Here is a 25,405-nt window from a genome sequence, read left to right on the forward strand (position 1 = left end):
CTTTTAATATTTCTATATGTTTACATTTCAATTTTAATCTTCATTGAGAGCTAAGCTGTACTCTTGCTTCCCTTTTTGTAATTAATTTTTTTCCGATTTACAAAAAAAAATGTAAGTAGAAGGTGATGTAGGGAAGCAGCCTACTCACGCCGTATATAATTCACATCAGTCTTTTCATTGTGTGCCAGCCAGTCCACTGTAACTAGCTCTGACGTCATAAATGTTGCGCAATACTTTAAAAATCAAGTAAATAACCTAAAACATTTCTAGCATGTCAGGAGTAATACTAAATTGATATGTGTTGAATATCAGTTCATTAACTTTAACCATTTTCGAAATTTGGATGTTTTTCTGTAAAAATCATTGGCGCAATAGAAAAGTGCTAGAAACTTAAAAATTTATATTTAGATTCCTTCTGCATAATAATTTAGTATAAACAGTATTCTGGATCGCACAAATTAAAATTTTAGTTGAAATTCATGATTTTCTGGTTTTTGTCTTAAAAATTAAGGTAGCCAGATAGATTAAGTAGGCGAATAAATAAAGCTAGGATGTTTAAATTTAAGTAGAAGGGAGATCCGCTATAATCATAAAGATGTGAGAAGTTTCAACTGAATAACTATAAAACTATAGTGATAGCATATCTCCAAAGCGCAAGTTCAGAGCTCGTCTACTGCGTGTAGTGTAATTAAATTAATTCTCTCGCCCAAAATATTTGACTTAGCCACGTCAGACTTTTATTATGATTACTTACTTGTGTGCTGATTGCACATTTAAATTAAAGCTTCATCGGCCATCAGCAAAGGAAGCAATGATTTATTCGATAACTTAAAGTGGTGTATTACTAGCCTAGCGGCTAGTCAGGAGAGCGGATTTGATCAGGCGTTCTCTTAGCCGTCCGCACCGCGGCTTTATATATAAGAACGATGCACGAGAGAGGAAGGCCCCAGTTCTCTCCAGACGTTGATTACTGCACCACCTGTGCTGGGAGTCACATCGCGTCGGTATCATTGCTATAAACAGCCTCGGATGCCGTAATAAGTTACTCGGGATACGCGTAACCATGAAATCGTTTTCGAGTGAAGTGTTAATTCTGGGATGACTTTAATGATCTATCTTCAGCTTGCGTATGTCGTATTTTCACGTGCCGCCGCGGGACAGACGTTCTACCATTATTTAGCATGGCGTTTGATGAACATTATCATCAAATTATGGCGAGCATTCACTTAAACATTTAATTTGAACAGTTACAGTTGCATCAGCGCATTAGACTCTGAACTGCTCTGGTAGTTGGATTGTGTGGATTCTTTTTGGTCTGTGACTTTCAGAATATGTTGTTGTTGTTGTGGTCTTCAGTCCTGAGACTGGTTTGATGCAGCTCTCATTGCTACTCTATCCTGTGCAAGCTTCTTCATCTCCCAGTGCCTACTGCAACCTACATCCTTCTGAATCTGCTTAGTGTATTCATCTCTTGGTCTCCCTCTACGATTTTTACCCTCCACGCTGTCCTCCAATACTAAATTGGTGATCCCTTGATGCCTCAGAACATGTCCTACCAACCCATCCCGTCTTCTGGTCAGGTTGTGCCACAAACTTCTCTTCTCCCCAATCCTATTCAATACCTCCTCATTAGTTATGTGATCTACCCATCTAATCTTCAGCATTCTTCTGTAGCACCACATTTCGAAAGCTTCTATTCTCTTCTTGTCCAAACTATTTATCGTCCATGTTTCACTTCCATACATGGCTACACTCCATAAGAATACTTTAGAAATGACTTCCTGACACTTAAATCAATACTGGATGTTAACAAATTTCTCTTCTTCAGAAACGCTTTCCTTGCCATTGCCAGCCTACATTTTATATCCTCTCTACTTCGACCATTATCAGTTATTTTGCTCCCCAAATAGCAAAACTCCTTTAATACTTTAAGTGCCTCATTTCCTAATCTAATTCCCTCAGCATCACCCGACTTAATTAGACTACATTCCATTATCCTTGTTTTGCTTTTGTTGATGTTCATCTTATATCCTCCTTTCAAGACACTGTCCATTCCATTCAACTGCTCTTCCAAGTCCTTTGCTGTCTCTGACAGAATTACAATGTCATCGGCGAACCTCAAAGTTTTTATTTCTTCTCCATGAATTTTAATACCTACTCCGAATTTTTCTTTTGTTTCCTTTACTGCTTGCTCAATATACAGATTGAACAATATCGGGGAGAAGCTACAACCCTGTCTTACTCCCTTCCCAACCACTGCTTCCCTTTCATGTCCCTCGACTCTTATAACTGCCATCTGGTTTCTGTACAAATTGTAAATAGCCTTTCGCTCCCTGTATTTTACCACTGCCACCTTTAGAATTTGAAAGAGAGTATTCCAGTCAACAGTGTCAAAAGCTTTCTCTAAGTCTACAAATGCTAGAAACGTAGGTTTGCCTTTCCTTAATCTATTTTCTAAGATAAGTCGTAGGGTCAGTATTGCCTCACATGTTCCAACATTTCTGCGGAATCCAAACTGATGTTACCCAAGGTCGGTTTCTACCAGTTTTTCCATTCGTCTGTAAAGAATTCACGTTAGTATTTTGCAGCTGTGACTTATTAAACTGATAGTTCGGTAATTTTCACATCTGTCAACACCTGCTTTCTTTGGGATTGGAATTATTATATTCTTCTTGAAGTCTGAGGGTATTTCGCCTGTTTCATAAATCTTGCTCACCAGATGGTAGAGTTTTGTCAGGACTGGCTCTCCCAAGGCCGTCAGTAGTTCCAATGGAATGTTGTCTACTCCGGGGGCCTTGTTTCGACTCAGGTCTTTCAGTGCTCTGTCAAACTCTTCACGCAGTATCATATCTCCTATTTCATCTTCATCTACATCCTCTTCCATTTCCATAATATTGTCCTCAAGTACATCGCCCTTGTATAGACCTTCTATATACTCCTTCCACCTGTCTGCTTTCCCTTCTTTGCTTAGAACTGGGTTTCCATCTGAGCTCTTGATATTCATACAAGTCGTTCTCTTATCTCCAAAGGTCTCTTTAGTTTTCCTGTAGGCAGTATCTATCTTACCCCTAGTGAAATAGGCCTCTACATCCTTACATTTGTCCTCTAGCCATCCCTGCTTAGCCATTTTGCACTTCATGTCGATCTCATTTTTGAGACGTTTGTATTCCTTTTTGCCTGCTTCATTTACTGCATTTTTGTATTTTCTCCTTTCATCAATTAAATTCAATATTTCTTCTGTTAACCAAGGATTTCTACTAGCCCTCGTCTTTTTACCTACTTGATCCTCTGCTGCCTTCGCTACTTCATCCCTCAAAGCTACCCATTCTTCTTCTACTGTATTTCTTTCCCCCGTTCTTGTCAATTGTTCCCTTATGCTCTCCCTGAAACTCTGAACAACCTCTGGTTCTTTCAGTTTATCCAGGTCCCATCTCCTTAAATTCTCACCTTTTTGCAGTTTCTACAGTTTTAATCTACAGGTCATAACCAATAGATTGTGGTCAGAATCCACATCTGGCCCTGGAAATGTCTTACAATTTAAAACCTGGTTCCTAATTCTCTGTCTTACCATTATATAATCTATCTGATACCTTTTAGTATCTCCAGGGTTCTTCCATGTATACAATCTTCTTGCATGATTCTTAAACCAAGTGTTAGTTATGATTATGTTGTGCTCTGTGCAAAATTCTACCAGGCGGCTTCCTCTTTCATTTCTTAGCCCCAATCCATATTCACCTACTATGTTTTCTTCTCTCCCTTTTCCTACACTCGAATTCCAGTCACCCATGACTATTAAATTTTCGTCTCCCTTCACAATCTGAATAATTTCTTTTTATTTCATCATACATTTCTTCAATTTCTTCGTCACTGCAGAGCTAGTTGGCATTTCAGAATATAGTGAACTTTTTAGAGAGAACGGTTTTTGATTATGAATCCCAGACAATCTCCTAATTCCTGAGAGCTATAAGCTATAGCTATAAATGTATTTCTCAGATGAAGTGGGCATTAGGAATTCTAATTACAGGCTTCACGTTTTGCTAATCACTTTCTGGTTGCCAATATTGTAGATAGAGAGCCAGTGTTGAGAACGGCAAACAACAGCATAAATACAAAATATTTATTCTACTAATTTCCACCCACCGCCCCACATATGGTGCAACGGCCGGGAAATGCATCTTTTCTACATTACATTCTACATTCTATAACCAATTATTTCACCCGCTGCCCCACACCTTCAGCTACGTCATTTGCTACGACTTAGCAAGGCGCCATGTTCAATTACTATAAGAATGTATTCTGAGCAGATATTGTGATTCATGTACCGTGAAGAGCGATGTTCATCATTAATGGATTAAAGTTAAGTATCAAACTAATTACATCCGCTTTCTGAATTCTAATTCCTTGTCATGTTCCAGATCTCACGTCAGTATAGTCCTTCCCTCCTCATGCCAGCCTGCGTGAGCTAAAACGCGTGCATTTCGGCCTCCATTAGTAACACGGTGTTGGCTCTTATGCCAACACAGCAAGTTTGTTTTCGGTCGACGGGAATTTTTGACGGGCTGCAACCCATTAGCTCCTTGTCTCAAAGAGAGCTTATCAGAGAGCTGAATATTATATTACGATGTATGGTCTGCTCCAGCTTCGCTTGGGTGGTTATTTGTGAAGGCGTGTTTTTGGAGAGAAGACTGCCTTTGTCTGGTGGAAGTCTGTGCTGTTATGGTGATTCTACCACAAATGAAGGATTGAATGGGACCATTTCAGTTCACATGTCGTGGTGAAGCTTAATTATTGAGACGAGATTATATTGGCATCACTTGTTGCCATCATTCCGCAAGTAGTAATCTGGGTGTGTGCCTGCACGTAGAAAACGGAAGCTCATAAGTTACTTGCACTTAGTTGAATGGATGTTGATCACGGCGATGTACGTTATATTTTCCCTTCGTTATGATTGCAAATTCAATTATGTTACCCTTTCATGGCGTATAAAACTGCAGGCATGGGCGCCATCATGTTGAACATCGTAGCATAGCTTACGGTGCACGACCACTGAGTTGTTGTTGTGGTTTTCAGTCCTGATTCTGGTTTGATGCAGCTCTCCATGCTACTCTATCCTGTGCAAGCGTCTTCATCTCCCAGTACTTACTGCAGCCTACATCCTTCTGAATCTGCTTAGTGTATTCATCTCTTGATATCCATCTACGATTTTTACCCTCCACGCTGCCCTCCAGTACCAAATTGGTGATCCCTGGATGCCTCAGAACGTGTCCTACCAACCGATCCCTTCTTCTAGTCCAGTTGTGCCACAAACTCCTCTTCTCCCCAATTCTATTCAATACCTCCTCATTAGTTATGTGATCTACCCATCTAATCTTCAGCATTCTTCTGTAACACCACATTTCGAAATCTTCTATTCACTTCTTGTCTAAACTATATATCGTCCATTTTTCACTTCCATACGTGGCTACACTCCACAGAAATACTTTCAGAACGACTTCCTGACACTTAAATCAATACTCGATGTTAACAAATTTCTCTAGTTCAGAAACGCTTTCTTTGCCATTGCCAGTCTACACTGAGGGTGCGTCGGAAATTAGTTACTGCATTCCAGTCTCACAGCACATTGATAGCAAGCGAGTTTCCTTTGCAGATGATTAGATTTCAGGTCCAGTCATGGGAGGTGAACGGATCTGTTTCGGCAATTGCTGTTGGTTACATATCGCGTGGACAGATTTAGCACACTATTGGGCTGTGATAAAGATGTATTCATGAATTACATTTGGAGTCATGTACTTTACAGGTTCTTTAGGCTCTCAGGAAACAATTACAGAACCGAGGAAACGTCCTAATTGCAGCGCTGGATGGTATAACCAGAAAGCTAACACATGCCCAATTTAATTCGTGGTCCTTTACGAATCAATTCTCACTAGCTGAGTACGTGGCGTTGCTGGTGTATGTAATTATTCCAGTCTTCTATTAGTCAACCTCCTCCTCATCCATCTTTCTGTTCAACTCCTGCACCCCCCTCTCCTAGTTCTTTTCTCTATCCATCTCTTCTCGCTGTCCATCTCCTCCTCTTCCCATCCATTTCCTCCTCCTCCTCTGTTCATCTCACCCCCCCCCCCCCCCGCTCTGTCTGCCTGTCTCTTCGGCAACCTGTCTCTGTCTACACGCTCTTTCCTCTCTCTGTCCAGCTCCTCCTCTCCTCTCTCTCTTTCTCTCTGCTCGTTTCTCTCTGTCCAGCTCCTGTTTCCCCCTATTCGTGCCCTTCTCCGCCTTTCCCACAGCTACCTGTCACTTCCTCCTCCTCCTTCTGTCTCCACGTCATCACGTTCACCCTAATAGTGGTTGGTGGTTCTCATCCTAACAGTATGTCATTCCAGACTGTACATTTACCGCTACATAGGTATCCTGCAAATCACTCTTAAGAGACTGGCACCTACACAGTAATTCCCTTATTTTATTATGACTAGCATTTCTCCCTATATAGGCCGGCGTCAACAAAATATTTTCGCATTCGGAGGACAAATTTAATGTTTGAAATTTCGTGAGAAAATTTCGCCGCAACGAAAAACGCCTTTGTTTTAACGATGCCCACCCCAAATCCTGTATCATATCACAGACACTCTCTCCGCTATTTTTCGATAATACATAACTTGCTGCTCGTCTTTGTACTTACTCGATGTACACCGGTAATCCTATCTGGTATGGACTTTACACTGCGCAGCAGTACTTCAAAAGAGGGCGAACATGCGTAGTGTAGGCAGTCTCTTTAATAGATCTGTTGCATCCTCTAAGCGTGCTTCCAATAAAGCACAGACTTTGGTTCGCCTTCCCCATAACATTTTCTATGTATTCTTTCAATTTCAGTTGTTCGTAATTGTAATTTCCAGGTATTCAGCTGAATTTACGGCCTTTATATTTGACTGATTTATCGTGTAACCGAAGTTTAACGGTTTCCTTATAGCACTCGTTTGGATGACCTCCCACTTTACGTTATTTAGGGTAAAATACCAATTTCCAAATCATACAGGTATCTTTTCTAAATCGTTTTGCAGTCTGTTTTGATCAACTGATGACTTTACTAGACGATAAACGACAGCATCATCTGCAAACAAGACTGCTGCTGAGATTGCATCCTAAATCGTTTTTATTGATAAGGAACAACAGAGGCCCTGTAACACTACCTCTACGAACTGTGATCTCTCTTGCAGGAAATCAGGAAGCCAGTCACGTAACTAAGACGATATTCCATAGCATGCAATTTGACCAATAATATGTGTACCAAATATACAAATTTAGTTGAAATCGTTCCTGTGGTGCGTAGGCACATGTCAGATATATTGCACATATATTTAACATATTTCACACCTGTTTGTGCACATGTTTTACTTGTATCTCCAGCGAATTTCACCCTGCAGTTTCAGTTTCACGCAGCTTGATGTTTGAGATGTCATGTCTCCTGAACTGTATGCTGCACAATGATGTAACTTCACAGGTACATCGTCTGGTATATGTGGCTACTGTCTGTGAAATGTGTTGTAAATGTAGTTGCTAGTAAACAAGCAATAAACTAAAATGTCATGCATGATGCAGCAGTTTCTCAAGCATCTCAGTGTTTATGACGTCATTCATACCTTCTGAACTACGTCTCGTACGTTGAAATACACTACTGGCCATTAAAATTACTACACCAAGAAGAAATGCACATGACAAACGGGTATTCATTGGACAAATATATTATACTAGAACTGACATGTGATTACATTTTCACGCAATTTGGGTGCATAGATCCTGAGAAATCAGTTCGCAGAACAACCACCTCTGGCCGTAATAACGGCCTTGATACGCCTGGGCATCGAGTCAAACAGAGCTTGGATGGCGTGTACATGTACAGCTGCCCATGCTGCTTCAACACGATACCACAGTTCATCAAAAGTAGTGACTGGCGTATTGTGACGAGCCACTTGCTCGGCCACCATTGACCAGACGTTTTCAATTGGTGAGAGATCTGGAGAATGTGCTGGCCAGGGCAGCAGTCGAACATTTTCTGTATCCGTAAAGGCTCTACAGGACCTGCAACATGCGGTCGTGCATTATCCTGCTGAAATGTAGGGTTTCACAGGAATTGAATGAAGGGCAGAGCCACGGGTCGTAACACATCTGAAATGTAACGTCCACCGTTCAAAGTGCCGTCAGTGCGAACAAAAGGTGACAGAGACGTGTAACCAATGGCACCCCATACCATCACGCCGGGTAATACACCAGTATGGCGATGACGAATACACGCTTCCAATGTGCGTTCACCGCGATGTCGCCAAACACGGATGCGACCATCATGATGCTGTAAACAGAACCTGCATTCATCCGAAAAAATGGCGTTTTGCCATTCGTGCACCCAGGTTCGTCGTTGAGTACACCATTGCAGGCGCTCCTGTCTGTGATGCAGCGTCAAGGGTAACCGCAGCCATGGTCTCCAAGCTGATAGTCCATGCTGCTGCAAACGTCGTCGAACTGTTCGTGAAGATGGTTGTTGTCTTGCAAACGTCCCCATCTGTTGACTGAGGGATCGGCACGTGCCTGCACGATCCGTTACAGACATGTGGATAAGATGCCTGTCATCTCGACTGCTAGTATACGAGGCCGTTGGGATCCAGCACGGCGTTCCGTATTACCCTCCTGAACCCTCCGATTCCATATTCTGCTAACAGTTATTGGATCTCCACCAACGCGAGCAGCAATGTCTTGATACGGTAAACCACAATCGCTATAGGCTACAATCCGACTTTTATCAATGTTGGAAACGTGATGGTACGAATTTCTCCTCCTTACACGAGGCTTCACAACAACGTTTCACCAGGCAACGCCGGTCAACAGCTGTTTGTGTATGAGAAACCATTTGCTTATCAAAGCATCTTCTTCCTGTCGGTTAAATTTCGCGTCTGAAGCGAAAGCAATTTTAAAGGCCACTAGTGCAGTTTTTTGGGCCCATTTTGTGGTATATTTGAAAACTGTCTGCAAGAATGCATCGTGAATACAGTTAGTCATTCAAAAGTAAGAAATTAAAGCATCATGCTTCATGCGGCAGTTTTACTGCATTAACTGCGAAAATGTAGTAAGCGATACACCTTTTTTCTTTCTTCTTTTTTTGGGGCTTGTCAGCGAGGAAACGTTTCTTAACCGTTTCAAATTAAGTGTAAAGTGTGTTGCAAGTGATTAAGTGCTCTCATTCTCAAATACTGGTATTCAGTGATAAACACCGGGTATTCGTGCGTTGTAGGTTACACGGATGCAGGAGTTGTACCTCCCGAAACCAAATAGGTCCACAGGTAACAGGCCCCACTCCTCTCGAAATAGACAAGTGGCCTGCAGGTAATATCCCCGAGGCCTCATAGCGGTTTATGGGCTCGTGTCTCAGATATTTTCACAGTGGACATGAGCTCCGACGCGCTTGCAGTTTCATTAAGCAGAATGGGAGGGAAAATATTACTTCCGAAAGGTAACACCTTCGGGTTTCAAAAAGTTGTGAAAAGTGATAGAGCGCAATGCACATGCATGTTTAGGGGTTGCAGAAGCCTTATTAAAACTGTTTCTGTTATGAAACTGGATGTCGTGGAGATTCAAGAAGACCTTGGCCACAAGGAAATTCCTTATGACAAAATTCGAAGGCAAAAAAATAATTCGTATGATGAAGAGAAAAGCCACAGAAGATTTTTGTGGGAGTCCATGAAAGCTAATTTAAAAGGAGAAGATACGCAAAAAATAACAGAAATTTCGACAGCTTTCGTAAATTTATTTACCCAGGTAGGCGGAAAATTCTGCCGAAATTGCCGACGAATGTTGAAGGGGTTCATAATGTTATCAACACGCTAAATGTGGAAACTACTAAGGGGACAAATTTCTTGCTAGAAAATAATGCCAAGAAGAATGTTGTAATATTTTGTGAATCTGAAAAAGTTAAAATACTTTCTCAGTGCGACATTATACGTTGATAGAATATTCTAGTACTGCACAAAGTTTCTTTGTCAGCTGTTTACAGTAATCAGGCTAGTTAACGGACATTATATTCCATTCATCTTCTCCTTTGTTGAAGGACAGAGGAAAACTCAGTATGCCTTTCAAACAGTTGTCGATAAATGTAATGATCTAGGTCTGAAATTTTCACGATCAATAATGTTTTCAGACTTAGAAGGCACTACAATGAAACCTGGAAGTGAAGTCTGGACTGACTTAAGAATCGTAGGATGCAAATTCCATTTCCCCATAGCTGTAGCGAAAAGTTTGAACATTGGTACTTGCGCATGACTATTACACGTGAAATGAAATAGGAAGGATCAGTGCTAATTAATTAGAAAAAGGTGCAACGTATCGAATTTTAATCTTAACAATTTTTTCTCAGCGCATCCTACTCTACAACACGCTTACAAGCTTCTCAGACAGTTTCCGACCGCCCTGTAATCGGTTATCAGTGGGTTTCGGTTATTGCAGCCGGCACGAGAGATCAGGCATTGTTCAAAGATCAGAGTGCACGGTACAGGTTCTGTAGAAGAAGAGTCTCAATTCAAGATGTTGGAGCGGTTTAAAGGCTCACGTATTCTCGCATCCCAACCACAATCACTCCCCCCCTCCCACCCTTCTAGCATTCAGAACGTAGTAAACCATAATCGAACAATTTTGGCGACTGAATAATATTGTTATGAAGTAGTTAAGATCGAATGCAGACATAGTTGCTCACATAATTAATTATATTGATGACTTCAACGCACAGCTGCTTCATTTAAATGAAATAAGTATTACAAAGACGCTATCGGTAATATATCGGCAGCTCTAAGATCTTTCTCGAAATTTCCTGTACAGATACAGCAAGACAACATATAGGGTCAAGTAATGCAGCTCCTCTACACACCTGCACCTACTCAAAAAAATGTATCACTACGCGGTTCATATAAACAGAAACGTGGATTGCGGATAATTATTACAACATTTAATTATAAGTCTTATTGTTAAGAGGGATGGCTATCGCGTTTGAAGAATATATCAAGATTTTTAGATGCAAATGGTGAATAAATGCAGACTAAATTCATTCACATGCTCACTGTAATCGTAATTGACGATGTCGTGTTGACATGTGAATACGTAGGGGCGGTCCGCTGCGGAACTCCATGTTCAACGATGTACGATGAACGATGAACGATATGCTCCAGAACACTTGTACGTGCACCAGCATTGCGCTCTTTCTGCAGAGCTACCACAGATCACCATATATTGTACTTTAGAGAGAACAGAAGTCCCCTAACTCCGCGTTCTGTGGAGGGTCGTCCAACCACTAGTGTTGTTCACTGTCCTACCTCTTTCCACGACTAAAGCACGTCAACATTAGACCAGCTTCGCCGTTTTCGAGATGCTCGTTCACAGGCTCTGTGTCACAATAATCTGATCTCTCAAATGTTTTTTATTTCAGTCTCTGACCACCATATCAATTCTTTTGACGATGGCCGGTTTCAGTCAGTAATGACCATCCTCAGATCTTTTCTACACCATGTCTGAGGATGGTCATTACTGACTGAAACCGGTCATCGTCAAAAGAAATGATATTGTGATCAAAGACTGGAATAAAAAAAAACATTTGACAGTATTGGATCACTGTTCAATTATGCGACTATGCCGCAGGTGGTGGAACATTAATTCTGTCAAACTCGCTTATCTAAATGGATTTCCCCATTTTCATTCCCACAACTTCGCTAGGGTTCCCTCCCGTCCGTGTCTGCTCCGCTTACAGAATTTTGCTATCGCGCCACATGCTCACAACACCACCAGGCGGTAACCAGCATCGCTGGACTGTGGTCATGTTTTGGCCTACCAGTGTATGTGATTGCGCACTGCAGTATTGTAACTGTAACAGGGTGATTTTGTATGATTTCTGTACTGGAAATGCAATTCCTAACAGTGGGAGATACTACGAAATCCCGCACAGGCTTTGAATTCTGCAGCCAACAGCAACTGTCAACTGAAAATGATAGCGTTAAAGGCTTACACGAAGACTGTGCTGATGTGTTCAGCATCGTTACGCATCTTTAGAAGTAGAGTTGTGTTCTGCATAAAATCCAGTGTTTTATTCCTGATACCTAAAGCATGAGAGTGGCGGCTGACATCGGAGGTGGGAAATTAAGCGCCGTGGACAGTTGCAAATTACTGTTAGTTGTGCTAAAATATAATATGCTGTATATAAGACGACTAATAGACCGTCTTCCTCTACTGCGAGCTCGTTTGCCACCTCGTTCCCCCTCTGAGACACACACTGGCTGCAATATTCGATTTCCATTCGACTGGGTACGAGCCGATAATTCTCCTTTCAGAAATTTGTTTCCTCCTTTTCTTATCACTCAGTTCTTGCTCTCTTTCTTACTGCTGTCTTCTGCAGAAAACTTCTGGACTCCCTCCGCTCTCAAGCAACTGTTCCTCATTTTCTTCTGCTCTGTGTCCATCTACTTTCTCACAGTCAGGTGACAGGCGATGTAGCGAAATGGCGGTGCCAAAACAGTTTCCTCTGCGTGAGGCGACATTTGAGCCACGTGCTAATGTCCTAATGTTGCCTAGGCATCGTTCGTGGGGCGTCCGTTGGCCTGTGAAGGTCTTTGGTGACGGGTTCATACTCTGAGGTATCTCGGTGGCCCTCTGATGATAAATTCCTGTACTAATGAATCGTGTGAGAGGCGTGGGATATCAATGGTTGTCTGCTCGCAGATCATTGCAGTATGGACTCAGGTTCCTACAGCGGAGTGGAGGAGAACAGTAGCATCATTACCAAGAGCCTCCACTAGAAACTCTCTTTGTAAAACTGCTTTCCACTTAACTGTACCTTAGAAATGACATTTATTATAGCAATTGTTCTTTCGCTCACAAGTCTGCTACAGTTCGTGGAATTATAATTCGTTTGTACGCAGGCAAGGGTGAGAGCATCTGGGACCGCATGCTCCACGAACACCCGGAGTACGGCACGAATGGCGACAATGGCGACGTGGCCTGCGATTCGTACCACAAGTACCAGGAGGACGTGCAGATGCTGAAGGCGATCAACGTGAGTACTCGCTGTTACATAAATGTGGTATTCAGTGAATCTACATTGTCAGTGTCGCGGTAAGCCGTGGCACAATTTGTTGATCTTCTCCCCACATACCAGAACGTAATTCCCTCATAAGGTATTTAAGCAATTTAGACTTAGCAACAACGTGTCTATCCTACTTGGTGAATGATTCCTGCTGCCATGGTAGGATACATACAAGATAATGAGTTTAAACCGATGTATCTCCTTTAGGCGTAATTATGTCCTTTGCTTATTTACCTAGAGTAAAAGTAACCTACTGATACCACGTAAAGATTGCGTGTAGTACTTTAAATGCAATCAGCTCAACAAGTATCACAAAAATGCGACGGTAAACTAATCTTATCTACCATTTACGATAAATACTTGAACAGGTGATATTGTGATATTAACTCTTCCTGAAAGTTTAAAGTTCACGAAATCTGATCATTTTTTCTATCTTTTGTTACTCACGAATTAAGATAACAAAGATACGTAATAGTTTAACGGGGATACTGTGAACAAGACAACGGTTCAAAAATGGTTTAAATGGCTGTGAGCACTATGGGACTTAACTTCTGAGGTCATCAGTCCCCTAGAACTCAGAACTACTTAAACCTAACTAACCTAAGGACATCACACACTTCCATGCCCGAGGCAGGATTCGAACCTGCGACCGTAGCGGTCGCGCAGTTCCAGACTGTAGCGCCTAGAACCGCTCGGCTACTAGGGCCGGCAAGACAACGGTCAACTTCAGAGATATCGTTGATAGATTTCAGAATTCCTGTTTGCATTTTCTATTTATTTAATATATTTTTTTCTTCCATTAAATTATTTTCTATCTTGTTAATAACTTTTACCTGCAGTCTGTGTATTAAAACCTATATAACAAAAGAAACAAATTTTGAATCTTTCGTATGTAAGTACGTGAAGTGTCTTATCTTTCCCTTTGCTCACTTTGTTTGATCTCTGATCCTGGAGAAATAAAAAAGAAAGTTATTTTCTTTTGAAATTAAAGCTTTATCATTCATTAAAGTATGTTCATCATGTTCACTAATATCAACTGGCTCCTGAATCTTTGAGACAGAATTTTATTCTTTAAGGGCTGTCTGGCAGTTTCACGTTATCGTCACTTAAGATGCTGAAATCATGTAGTGATGCCCTAATTTAGCTTTGCCTACAAAAAAGTTAGTTAGTGCCACCACCACGTGATCCCTAAAAATTTAACAATCAAGAAAATCTCTACCATTCAGACGCTGAAGAATTTGTTACATACTCGATTCTTCTGATCTTGTTGGGTGAAGAGCAAATTAACTCGCTTGAAAAATGAATTTCCCGGTTATGCGGATGTAGTCGCCGCTGCATCAACAAAATTTCCTCTTGAGCATGTACATGCACTTGAGGTAATATATAAACAGATCCTTCACCGTCCGCGAGATCACAAACACTCTCACTTGAAATGTATAGGACACCCACCCGTATTTCGCACCGGAGCTAATTGCTGCTTACCCCATTCTAATACTATACATGTTATCGATAAATGTTTACGACCTTTTGGGGTCTTATCAATCTAACATCCTTTATTATGCAGTATCCATAAATTGACAAATGAATCGAATTCATTTACCGAATGATAAAGGAACAATATATGCATATTACTCTTTAGAACGGCATGAACTGACTATAGACAGAAAGTTTTAAATTTACTTGACAACCTTTCCGTAGCAACCTAAAGACAACTTCTCCAGTGACTTACCCATTCTCGGTCTGGCAACTTAACTACGGCAGGATCAATATATTACTGTCATCAGAGCCATATTACAGCTCAGGAACGATGAAAATTAGACAAACGCTACTAGTACTCTTAAACAATGTTGTCGCTGCATTCGTTGGCCATGAGTGAAGTGTGCAGCGGCTGACCACACGCTTGCAGTACACCCTTCGCGACCACGGAGCTGCAACATAGGTAGCTACTCTTGGCCCCAACAGTTTGCGCTATCTTTCTCCTTCTTTTTATCTACAATGTATTTGACACAAAATTTGTACATCAAGAAATTTTCAAGATTATACATCAGTTTTATATTCATGGAGCTCATTTCCCACGGTTTATAAGCTAAGAATGGCCGTTAAATGTAGTTATTCCATTAGTTTTAAGCTATGTAAATGACTTTTCTCTTGCTAGATATGCAATTTCGAGACCACCACATTAGCAATACTGTAACCACACTTTTAAGCAGATCCAAATGAGGATGGAGCTTTATAACTAGGCTTTTTGTGCCGCCTTTAATATAGTAAATATTGTTGGACTAATCACTTTCTATACTTGCTCTAACATATGGGCATTTGACATTGGTATTTACAATAAAACCTGATATCCTGTATCTATCTCAGTTATGTCCAGAATTTGCCACACATCACACATTGCATTTAAAGAAATCTGTAGCCCTGTCTGCACTTCTTCAATAATTTTTTTTTCCACTAGCAGATCACATTCTTCTCGTGTAGCAACTATTTTCAGCGAATACTCGGGTTTGTATTTTGGACTTCCATTTCCGCTTTCTTTTGCGTACAAGTAAGATATTAGCTAGACAGAAAGGCGTCATTTCTACAATAGGAAATTGTTTAAGTCCTTTTAGTATATTGCTCCTTTTCCTTGAGACCTGTGGAATAAGATGGTACCCAATCCTAGTTTGGCAATAAATATGTTTGACAGTATAGTGTGTAACAACGTTCTAGAATGAGAATAATACATCTTTGACTATAATAGGAAAGCTTATATTGTTGTTGTTGGAGCTTGTGTTAACAATTTTCACACAGTTTACAGGTAAATAATTAAAACTGTAGGCAATCAGAACAAAGTTAATTTTTCTCGGTCTTGATTGGAAGATTTACTTGTATACCAGTCAACGTTTATGTATTCTTCTTACCTCAGCAGGAAAATTGCAGAACACTGTTAATCACAGCAACTATTCTGTAAGCTGTCCAACTGTTTGCACCACACAGAAACGATAGTCACAGAATGCAGGGGAGCATAATGGAAATACTCTTTCTTGGCATTTAATACAAGCAGACAGTCTTCCACAGAAGCAAGCACACCATCCATTCTATAGTTACAAATCGTGGCCTGCAATCTGGTAACAGCATATTCTTTAGCTTAGGAAAATGTAAAAGTTTCTCATGCACACATATAAAGGACACTTCATAAAATAAATAGATGGTTTCTGATATAATTGTTCAGTTCTTGGCTATTGATTTGACGTATTAATATGATATTTATCTTTATTCTACAACTGGAACTCACCCACATTAAACTGTCTGTTCAAAATGTCTTATTGTTGCTCACAATCTCACTGCTGTTTCCTTGGTAGTCGTCTTGCACACAGAGGTCATGGTTTGATGTAAGGTAATTACACATCTCCATTTTGTTAAAAATCCCAGAAAAATCTTGCGTTATATGCAGACCCACAAGGAAATAGTCATCTTACCATAATTGCCTCAGTGTCCAAAACAGCTCATACTAGAGAACTGACCACTTAGATATCTCTTAAACGTACCACATATCTCGCTCTTTAACGTTATAGACCGTCCGTTCCCTAATGGTTCTTGGCAGTCCACTTGTACACAGCTGCAGGCCTCTGACAGCAACATGATACATGTGAAGCCCACATCTCCTATAAAAAGAGACACAAGACATGTGCAAGTTTGAACACAATAACAAACATCCACTTGCCTGAGACCTACACATCTGACCACCATCCCCTGACGTCACATACATGAGACTGGGAGGAATAAGTCTCTTTTGTAGTTATCTGAAATGAGTGTACGCTTGTACGAAAGTGAAATGTGGACGATGAGCCTTTCAGACAAGAAGAAAATGGAAGGTTTTGAAATGTGGTGCTGTAGAAGAGTGTTGGAAATAAGATGGGCAGACCGAATAACTAATGGGTGTATCCAAAAGAGGAAGAATACTTTGTGGCACAACTTGACTATAAGAGCGGACAGGCTGATGAGACACATTCTGCGGGGTCAGAGAATCACCAAGTTGGTAATGGAAAGAAGTGTGGGAAGTACAAATTACAGAGGAGACGAAAGCTGAATACAGTAGACAGATTCAGAGGAATATACCAGGTCGCAGTAGCTGTCCAGAGATGACCAGGCTCACTCAGAACAAAAAGGAGAAATGGTTCAAATGGCTTTGAGCACTCTGGTACTTAACATCTGAGGTCATCAGTCTCCTAGAACTTAGAACTACTTAAATATAACTAACCTAAGGACATCACACACATCCATGCCCGAAGCAGGATTCGAACCTGCGACCGTAGCGGTCGCGTGGTTCCAGACTGAAGCGCCTAGAACCGCTCGGCCACAAAGCGAAAAGGAAAGCTGCATGAAAGTTTCCCACGTTTTACTTCTCCGGAGTTACAAGAAATTTTTCTGTATGTCACGTCAACTTTGTCTGCAGTTATATCTTATTCAATAAGATTTCTATACTGTTTCTTCATCCATCCTGATACATTCTACTTTTACTTGCCATTAACTTCGTTCCCTGGCCAGCTATAGTGTTATTTTCTTACCTCATTCATAAGATTCTTGTAATGTTTTTCTTATGCTGTTAAGATTGGGTATTTCTGCGTGATACATAACTCTTTGGAGTTTTGTGTACAAACGATGTTCTGTCGTGCCTTAATTATTTTGCTTTACTACATTTTAATTCTTGTAACTACTTTCATGTCGTTATATAGATTGGTCGTTACCTCATATAAATTTCACTCCATTTCATACTGTCCTAATTTTGCAGCTTTCTGTTTCGTCGTATACCACCTCTCCTTTATCTTGTAGAGATTCAACCTACTGCTCATCGAAACTGCACTATGTTTTGAGTCTACTTCAGCCCCTGGGCGTGCTCTGCAGTGCAGAAACTCTCTTTTTCTAACGAAGACATACTCAACTTGATATCTTCAGTTCCCTCCTACATATCCAATATTCTAGTCGATCTATGTTTGCTTTCCAACCACATTGGACTATACTAGTTTTTCATCCCTCTTCACAGTTTCAACAATTTCTCTGCTCATACAGAATGTTTTATTAAAGTGTTCGCCATTCTTACAGCGGATATTTCTGGTAAAAAATAAAAAAAAATCTTATTAACATATGACCAGAAGAAACATTTTTGAGCTATGGGACATTTTATCGACTGACATGCATATGTCTGTTGGCACTAGAGGAGGTGTTCCATGGATTCACTACTTATCGTTACCAGTCCGGCAGCCTTGGTTCTCAAAGAATGACAGATTTGTGCGAGCAACTGGTTGCCTTCGGATTCGGTTACAAGCGTGCCACAGACTTTCCAGTAAGGTGTTCAAGTTGTCAGTGGATCTAGAACATGACGGTGACTTTAATCGTCCTCGGCGTTATAACTGTAAGGGATTAAGATTAGGTGAAAGGGGAGGGGACCTAGTCGAGCTATAGACATATCACTACACTTTTGTGTCAGGCACTGTCACACGAGGCGCAGACAGAGCAGTGGTGCACCGTAGTACAGTAAGAGGCTTTATTGCGTGTGTTACGTCTGACAACAGTAATAGTGCTAGAAGCAGAAGTACAGAGGCACACACAAAGAAGTAGAAATGTGTAATGAACGTCAACAAGGAGGCACCCTACACCACTGTGCGTGGGCCGGTCTACGCACAAGTAAAATGGCCCAATATTTGGGCCCAACCATTTGGCCAATATTAACACGGTGAGAATGTGAGGCACTCTTTTCAAATTCCTTGTATATTACTTCTATTTTCTCATCCTCGGCTTGTTTCAGGCACATAAAGGCCTGTGCAGTCGTGGCTGGTGCGCTTAGTGTCAGAGCACAAAAGAATCTTTCAGTAATAACGTATCACTTTTGAATTTAAGTGTTTTAAGGCGTCCTTTGCCATGGTGGTTATATTAGAAAGGCCACACAGATATTAACATCTTTTCTGAACCAAAAAAAGCACACGAGATACAGAAAACAGTATATACCAGTACCTAGGTTCATGCCGTTTTGCTCAGTGAGACGGTTTTGTTAAAAAGGTGCGAAGTACCCTTTACCAAAACTGTTTCACTGGGGAAGATCGTGTTGTGGTTCCTCCCTTAAACAGTCGCATGAACTTGAAAATGACAGATATCGGGAATAGTGACCAGGGGATAGAAAGGTAACAGAGACAAGGACACTGGAGCTAGTGAGACAACCGTACGACATAAGGGTACGCAAAATAAGTTGCTCCTCTTCCAGCGTCTGTAGGTCGCTGGAGGACCTAAGCGTTCCTAGTAATCGGAAGAAGAGCAGCTCATTCCAGTTTCGAAGAAGGGTCGTCGAGTAGACGCACAAAACCACAGGCCTATATCTCTGACGTCGGTCTGTTGCAGAGTTTTGAAACGTGTTTTATGCTCGCGTTTTATGTAATTTCTAGTGACCAAAAGTCTGCCCCGCAGGAATCAACATGAGTACCGGAAACTGCGGTCGCGTAAAAACCACCCCCTCTGTTGAACCAGGCGCGCGAGATAGTAAACAACAGGAAATATCGGTGCATCTCGGCAGCGCGGCATAATGAACAAAATACGAGCGTGCGGAATGTCAGACCAGCCATGTGACTGAAGAGTTTTCAGCAAACAGAACACTGTAGGTCATTCTCAATGAAGAGGAATAATCAGACGTAAGAGTAACTTCGGACGTACAGCAGCTGACTGTTATAGGACCATTTCATTTCACAATGTATATGAACGAATTAGTGTACAATGTCGAATGTTCCGTGAGGCTTTTCGCGAACGATGCTGTTGTATACAGGGAAGTCACAACGCTTAGAAAACCCTTGTTCCACCAACACACGAATGTTTCTCATCCGTGTGAAATGTGTACCAGATAGGGTCGATAGAGGAAACTGAGAACATCCGAAGAAGAACGGCGCGTTTCGTTACAGGTTGATTTAGTAAGCGCGGAAGAGTCACTGAGATTCTTAGCTTGTTCTATAGGCGGATGGTGCAGCAGAGGCTTTCTGCATCACAGTATGGTTTACTATTTACGTTCCGACAGTGCACGTTCCTGGAAGAGTCAGCCAAGATATTGGTTCCTCCTACGTACGTCTCTCGAAGTCATCGTGAAGATAAATTATAAAGACTCCAAATTACACGGAGGCATGCCAGCAATAGTTCTTCCCGCGAACCAATCGTGACTGGAACAGGAAAGGGGGAACTGACTGTAGTGCATAAAGTACCCTACGCCACTCACCGTAAGGTGGCGTGCAAGGTGTAGTTTTTCAATGTAATGTTCTATCACCCATATTTACTCCGACATTTATTCTTTAGGTGGCGTCATTTGACTTTTATGCCTCACAAAATGTTACGATTCTTATCCTCTGCATTGCTTATTCCAATATTCACGCTTATCCTAACATTTCTTTCAGAAAATTGGACCTCTTTCTGTTTATGAGCTCGTACTGTATAATCATTCAAAATCAGCGTCCCATTAATCTGTATCACAGACTGGAAGATTTGCAAATCATTAACTGCAAACTGTTAACTTTAATGGCGCGATCTGCATGCAATCCACATAAAATGCATGGTTACTCTGCTATAGCACACAGGGGTGTGGACCCAAAAATAAAGCTTGCAGTTCTGCAGCATTTACTGCAGCTCAACCATCATCACCTGTCGCATGTTCCTACTCAGAGTGACGTCTGCATGTAAATGTGATACATAAATTGCACATTCACTTGAAGATGACAATGAATAAGTTCTGCACTCTATAAGAGACATTACTTAAAATACATAACTCGCCATTAAAATTGCCACACCACGAAGATGACGTGCTACAGACGCGAAATTTAACCGACAGGAAGAAGATGCTGTGATATGCAAATGATCAGCTATTCAAAGCATTCACACAGGGTTAGCGCCGGTGGCGATACCTACAACGTGCTGATATGAGGAAAGTTTCCAACCTATTTCTCAAACACAAACAGCAGTTGACCGGCGTTGCCCGGTGAAACGTTGTTGTGATGGCTCGTGCAAGGAGGAGAAATGCGTACCATCACGTTTCCAACTTTGATAAAGGTCGGATTGTAGCCTATCGCGATTGCGGTTTATCGTATCGCGACATTGCTGCTAGCGTTGGTCGAGATCCAATGACTGCTAGCAGAATAGGTTCAGGAGGGTAATACGGAACGCCGTGCTGGATCCCAACGGCCTCGTATCACTATCAGTCGAGATGACAATCATCTTATCCGCATGGCTGTAATGGATCGTGCAGCCACGTCTCGACCCCTGAGTCAACAGATGGGGACGTTTGGAAGACAACAACCATCTGCACGAACAGTTCGACGACGTTTGCAGCAGCATGGACTATCAGTTCGGTGACTATGGCTGCGGTTACCCTTGACGCTGCATTACAGATAGGTGCGCCTGCAATGATGTACTCAACGACGAACCTGGGTGCACGAATGGCAAAACGTCATTTTTTCGGATGAATCCAGGTTCTGTTTACAGCGTCGTGATGATCGTATCCGTGTTTGGCGACATCGCGGTGAACGCACATTGGAAGCGTGTATTCGTCATCGCCATACTAGCATATCAAACGGCATGATGGTATGGGATGCCAATGGTTACAGGTATCGGTCACCTCTTGTTCGCATTGACGGCACTTTAACAGTGGACGTCAGATGTGTTACGACCAGTGGCTCTACCCTTCATTCGATCACTGCGAAACCTTACATTTCAGCAGGATAATGCACGACCGCATGTTGCAAGTGCTGTACGGGCCATTCTGGATACAGAAAATGTTCGACTGCTGCCCTGGCCAGCACATTCTCCAGATATCTCACCAATTGAAAACGTCTGGTCAATGATGGCCGAGCAACTGGCTCGTCACAACACGCCAGTCACTACTCTTGATGAAGTGTGGTATCGTGTTGAAGCTGCATGGGCAGCTGTACCTGTACACGCCATCCAAGCTCTATTTGACTCCATGCCCAGGCGTATCAAGGCCTTTATTACTGGCCAGAGGTGGTTGTTCTGGGTACTGATTTCTCAGGATCAATGCACCCAAATTGCGTGAAAATGTAATCACATGTCAGTTCTAGTATAATATATTTGTCCAATGAATACCCGTTTATCATCTGCATCTCTTCTGGGTTTAGCAGTTTTAATGGCCAGTAGTGAATCATACGAAACTCCAGTTGCGATCCTGTTGCCTTAAACCCTTTATTGCCATGTCATGTAATATACATTGTAAAGCTATAACGTGAACTATGCTCTCATCTATCGACCTAGATGCTACCTCGTCGCTACATATGAAAAATATACGCTACCAGGAAGAAGTCATGTCGCTGCTACCAAAATAGCTCTCCTCTCTCTTTAGAGTTCAAACTTGAGATTCGTTTACAGTAGTATGCCATTCCTCTTTTGTCTCTTCCCTCCTCCTCACTTCCGCGTATGTTGTGCAGCCCCACACCATTCATAACGTGGTGCACGTGTGACATCCTTGGGCGTCCTCGACGGTTCTTCCCCTCTACAGCTCCTGCTATATAGTTCCACTGATATTATTGTGTTTCAAAATGTGCCCTACCAGGTTGTCTCTTCTTCTTTTGAGGTGTCTCCAGAGAGATCTGGTTTCTGGTACTCCTGTCAGTACCTCTTCACGGGTAACTCGTTCTTTCCAGCTGATCTTCATCAGCCTTCTACAGCACCAGATCTCCAGAGCTTCTGGCTTTCTTCTCTCCTTTGTACATCAATAATTTTTTATGAGTCGCCATTGAATGTACCTACCCACATGAATCATGGACCTTGACGTTGGTGGGGAGGCTTGCGTGCCTCAGCGATACAGATGGCCGTACCGTAGGTGCAACCACAACGGAGGGGTATCTGTTGAGAGGCCAGACAAACGTGTGGTTCCTGAAGAGGGGCAACAGCCTTTTCAGTAGTTGTAGGGGCAACAGTCTGGATGATTGACTGATCTGGCCATGTAACACTAACCAAAACGGCCTTGCTGTGCTGGTACTGCGAACGGCTGAAAGCAAGGGGAAACTACAGCCGTATTTTTTCCCGAGGGCATGCAGCTTTACTGTATGGTTAAATGATGATGGCATCTTCTTGGGTAAAATATTCCGGAGGTAAAATAGTCCCCCATTCGGATCTCCGGGCGGGGACTACTCAAGAGGATGTCGTTATCAGGACAAAGAAAACTGGCATTCTACGGATTGGAGCGTGGAATGTCAGATCCCTTAATCGGGCAGGTAGGTTAGAAAATTTAAAAAGGGAAAAGGATAGGTTAAAGTTAGATATAGTGGGAATTAGTGAAGTTCGGTGGCAGGAGGAACGAGACTTGTGGTCAGGTGAATACAGGATTATAAATACAAAATCAAATAGGGGGAATGCAGGAGTAGGTTTAATAATGAATAAAGCAATGGGAATGCGGGTAAGCTACTACAAACAGCACAGCGAACGCATTATTGTGGCCAAGATAGACACGAAGCCCATGCCTATTACAGTAGTTCTAGTTTATATGCCAACTGGCTCTGCAGATGATGAAGAAATTGAAGAAACGTATGATGAGATAAAAGAAATTATTGAGGTAGTGAAGGGAGACGAAACTTTAATAGTCATGGGTGACTGGAATTCGAGAATAGGAAAAGGGAGAGAAGGAAACATAGTGGGTGAATATGGATTGGGGGAGAGAACTGAAAGAGGAAACCGTCTGGTAGAATTTTGCACAGAGCATAACTTAATCATAGCTAATACTGTCTTCAAGAATCATAAAAGAAGGTTGTATACATGGAAGAATCCTGGAGATACTAGAAGGTATCAGATAGATTATGTAATGGTACGACAGGGATTTAGGAACCAGGTTTTAAATTGTAAGACAGGGGCAGATGTGAACTCTGACCACAATCTATTGGTTATGAACTGTAGATTAAAACTAAAGAAACTGCAAAAAGAAGGAATTGAAGGAGATGGGACCTGGATAAACTGAAAGAACCAGAGGTTGTACAGAGTTTCAGGGAGAGCATAAGGGAACAATTGACAGGAATGGGGGAAAGAAATACTGTAGAGGAAGAATCGGTTGCTCTGAGGGATGAAGTAGTGAAGGCAGCAGAGGATGAAGTAGGTAAAAAGAGAAGGGCTAATAGAAATCCTTGGGTAACAGAAGAAATATTGAATTTAATTGATGAAAGAAGAAAATATAAAAATGCAGTAAATGAAGCAGGCAAAAAGGAATACAAACGTCTCGAAAATGAGATCGATAGGTAGTGCAAAATGGCTAAGCAGGGATGGATAAATGTAAGGATGTGGAGGCTTATCTCACTAAGGGTAAGATAGATACTGCCTACAGGAAATTTAAAGAGACCTTTGGAGAAAGGAGAACCACTTGTATGAATATCAAGAGCTCAGATGGAAACCCAGTTCTAAGCAAAGAAGGGAAAGCAGAAAGGTGGAAGGAGTATTTAGAGGGTCTATACAAGGGCGATGTACTTGAGCACAATATTATGGGAATGGAAGAGGATGTAGATGAAGGTGAAATGGGAGATACGATACAGCGTCAAGAGTTTGACAGAGCACTGAAAATCCTGAGTCGAAACAAGGCCCCGGGAGTAGACAACATTCCATTAGAACTACTGACGGCCTTGGGAGAGCCAGCCCTGACAAAACTCTACCATCTGATGAACAATATGTATGAGACAGGCGAAATACCCTCAGACTTCAAGAAGAATATAATAATTCCAATCCCAAAGAAAGCAGGTGTTGACAGATGTGAAAATTACCGAACTACCAGTTTAATATGTCACAGCTGCAAAATACTAACGCTAATTCTTTACAGGCGAATGGAAAAACTGGTAGAAACCGACCTTGGGTAAGATGAGTTTGGATTCCGCAGAAATGTTGGAACATGTGAGGCAATACTGACCCTACGACTTATCTTAGAAAATAGATTAAGGAAAGGCAAACCTACGTTTCTAGCATTTGTAGACTTAGAGAAAGCTTTCTACATTGTTGACTGGAATACTCTCTTTCAAATTCTAAAGATGGCAGGGGTAAAATACTGGGGGCGAAAGGCTATTTACAATTTGTACAGAAACCAGATGGCAGTTATAAGAGTCGAGGGGCATGATAGGGAAGCAGCGGTTGGGAAGGGAGTGAGACAGGGTTGTAGCCTGTCCCCGATGTTATTCTATCTGCATATTGAGCAAGCAGTAAAGGAAACAAAAGAAAAATTCGGAGTAGGTATTAAAATCCATGGAGAAGAAATAAAAACTTTGAGGTTCGCCGATGACATTGTAATTCTGTCAGAGACAGCAAAGGACT

At 41.7% G+C, this 25,405-nt stretch overlaps 1 protein-coding gene across 1 annotated transcript in view; it reads left to right on the plus strand.

Moving 5' to 3' along the window:
• Window positions 1-25,405, plus strand: part of LOC124805390 (myrosinase 1-like) — a 121,838-nt gene that overhangs the window by 80,476 nt on the left and 15,957 nt on the right. Inside the window, exon 12 of the mRNA XM_047265952.1 lies at window positions 12,942-13,075. Coding sequence (XP_047121908.1) covers window positions 12,942-13,075 — 134 coding nt within the window. The remainder of the gene's footprint in view (window positions 1-12,941; window positions 13,076-25,405) is intronic.

The sequence above is a fragment of the Schistocerca piceifrons genome, chromosome 7 (genome assembly GCF_021461385.2).
Source record: "Schistocerca piceifrons isolate TAMUIC-IGC-003096 chromosome 7, iqSchPice1.1, whole genome shotgun sequence".
NCBI lineage: Eukaryota > Metazoa > Arthropoda > Insecta > Orthoptera > Acrididae > Schistocerca > Schistocerca piceifrons.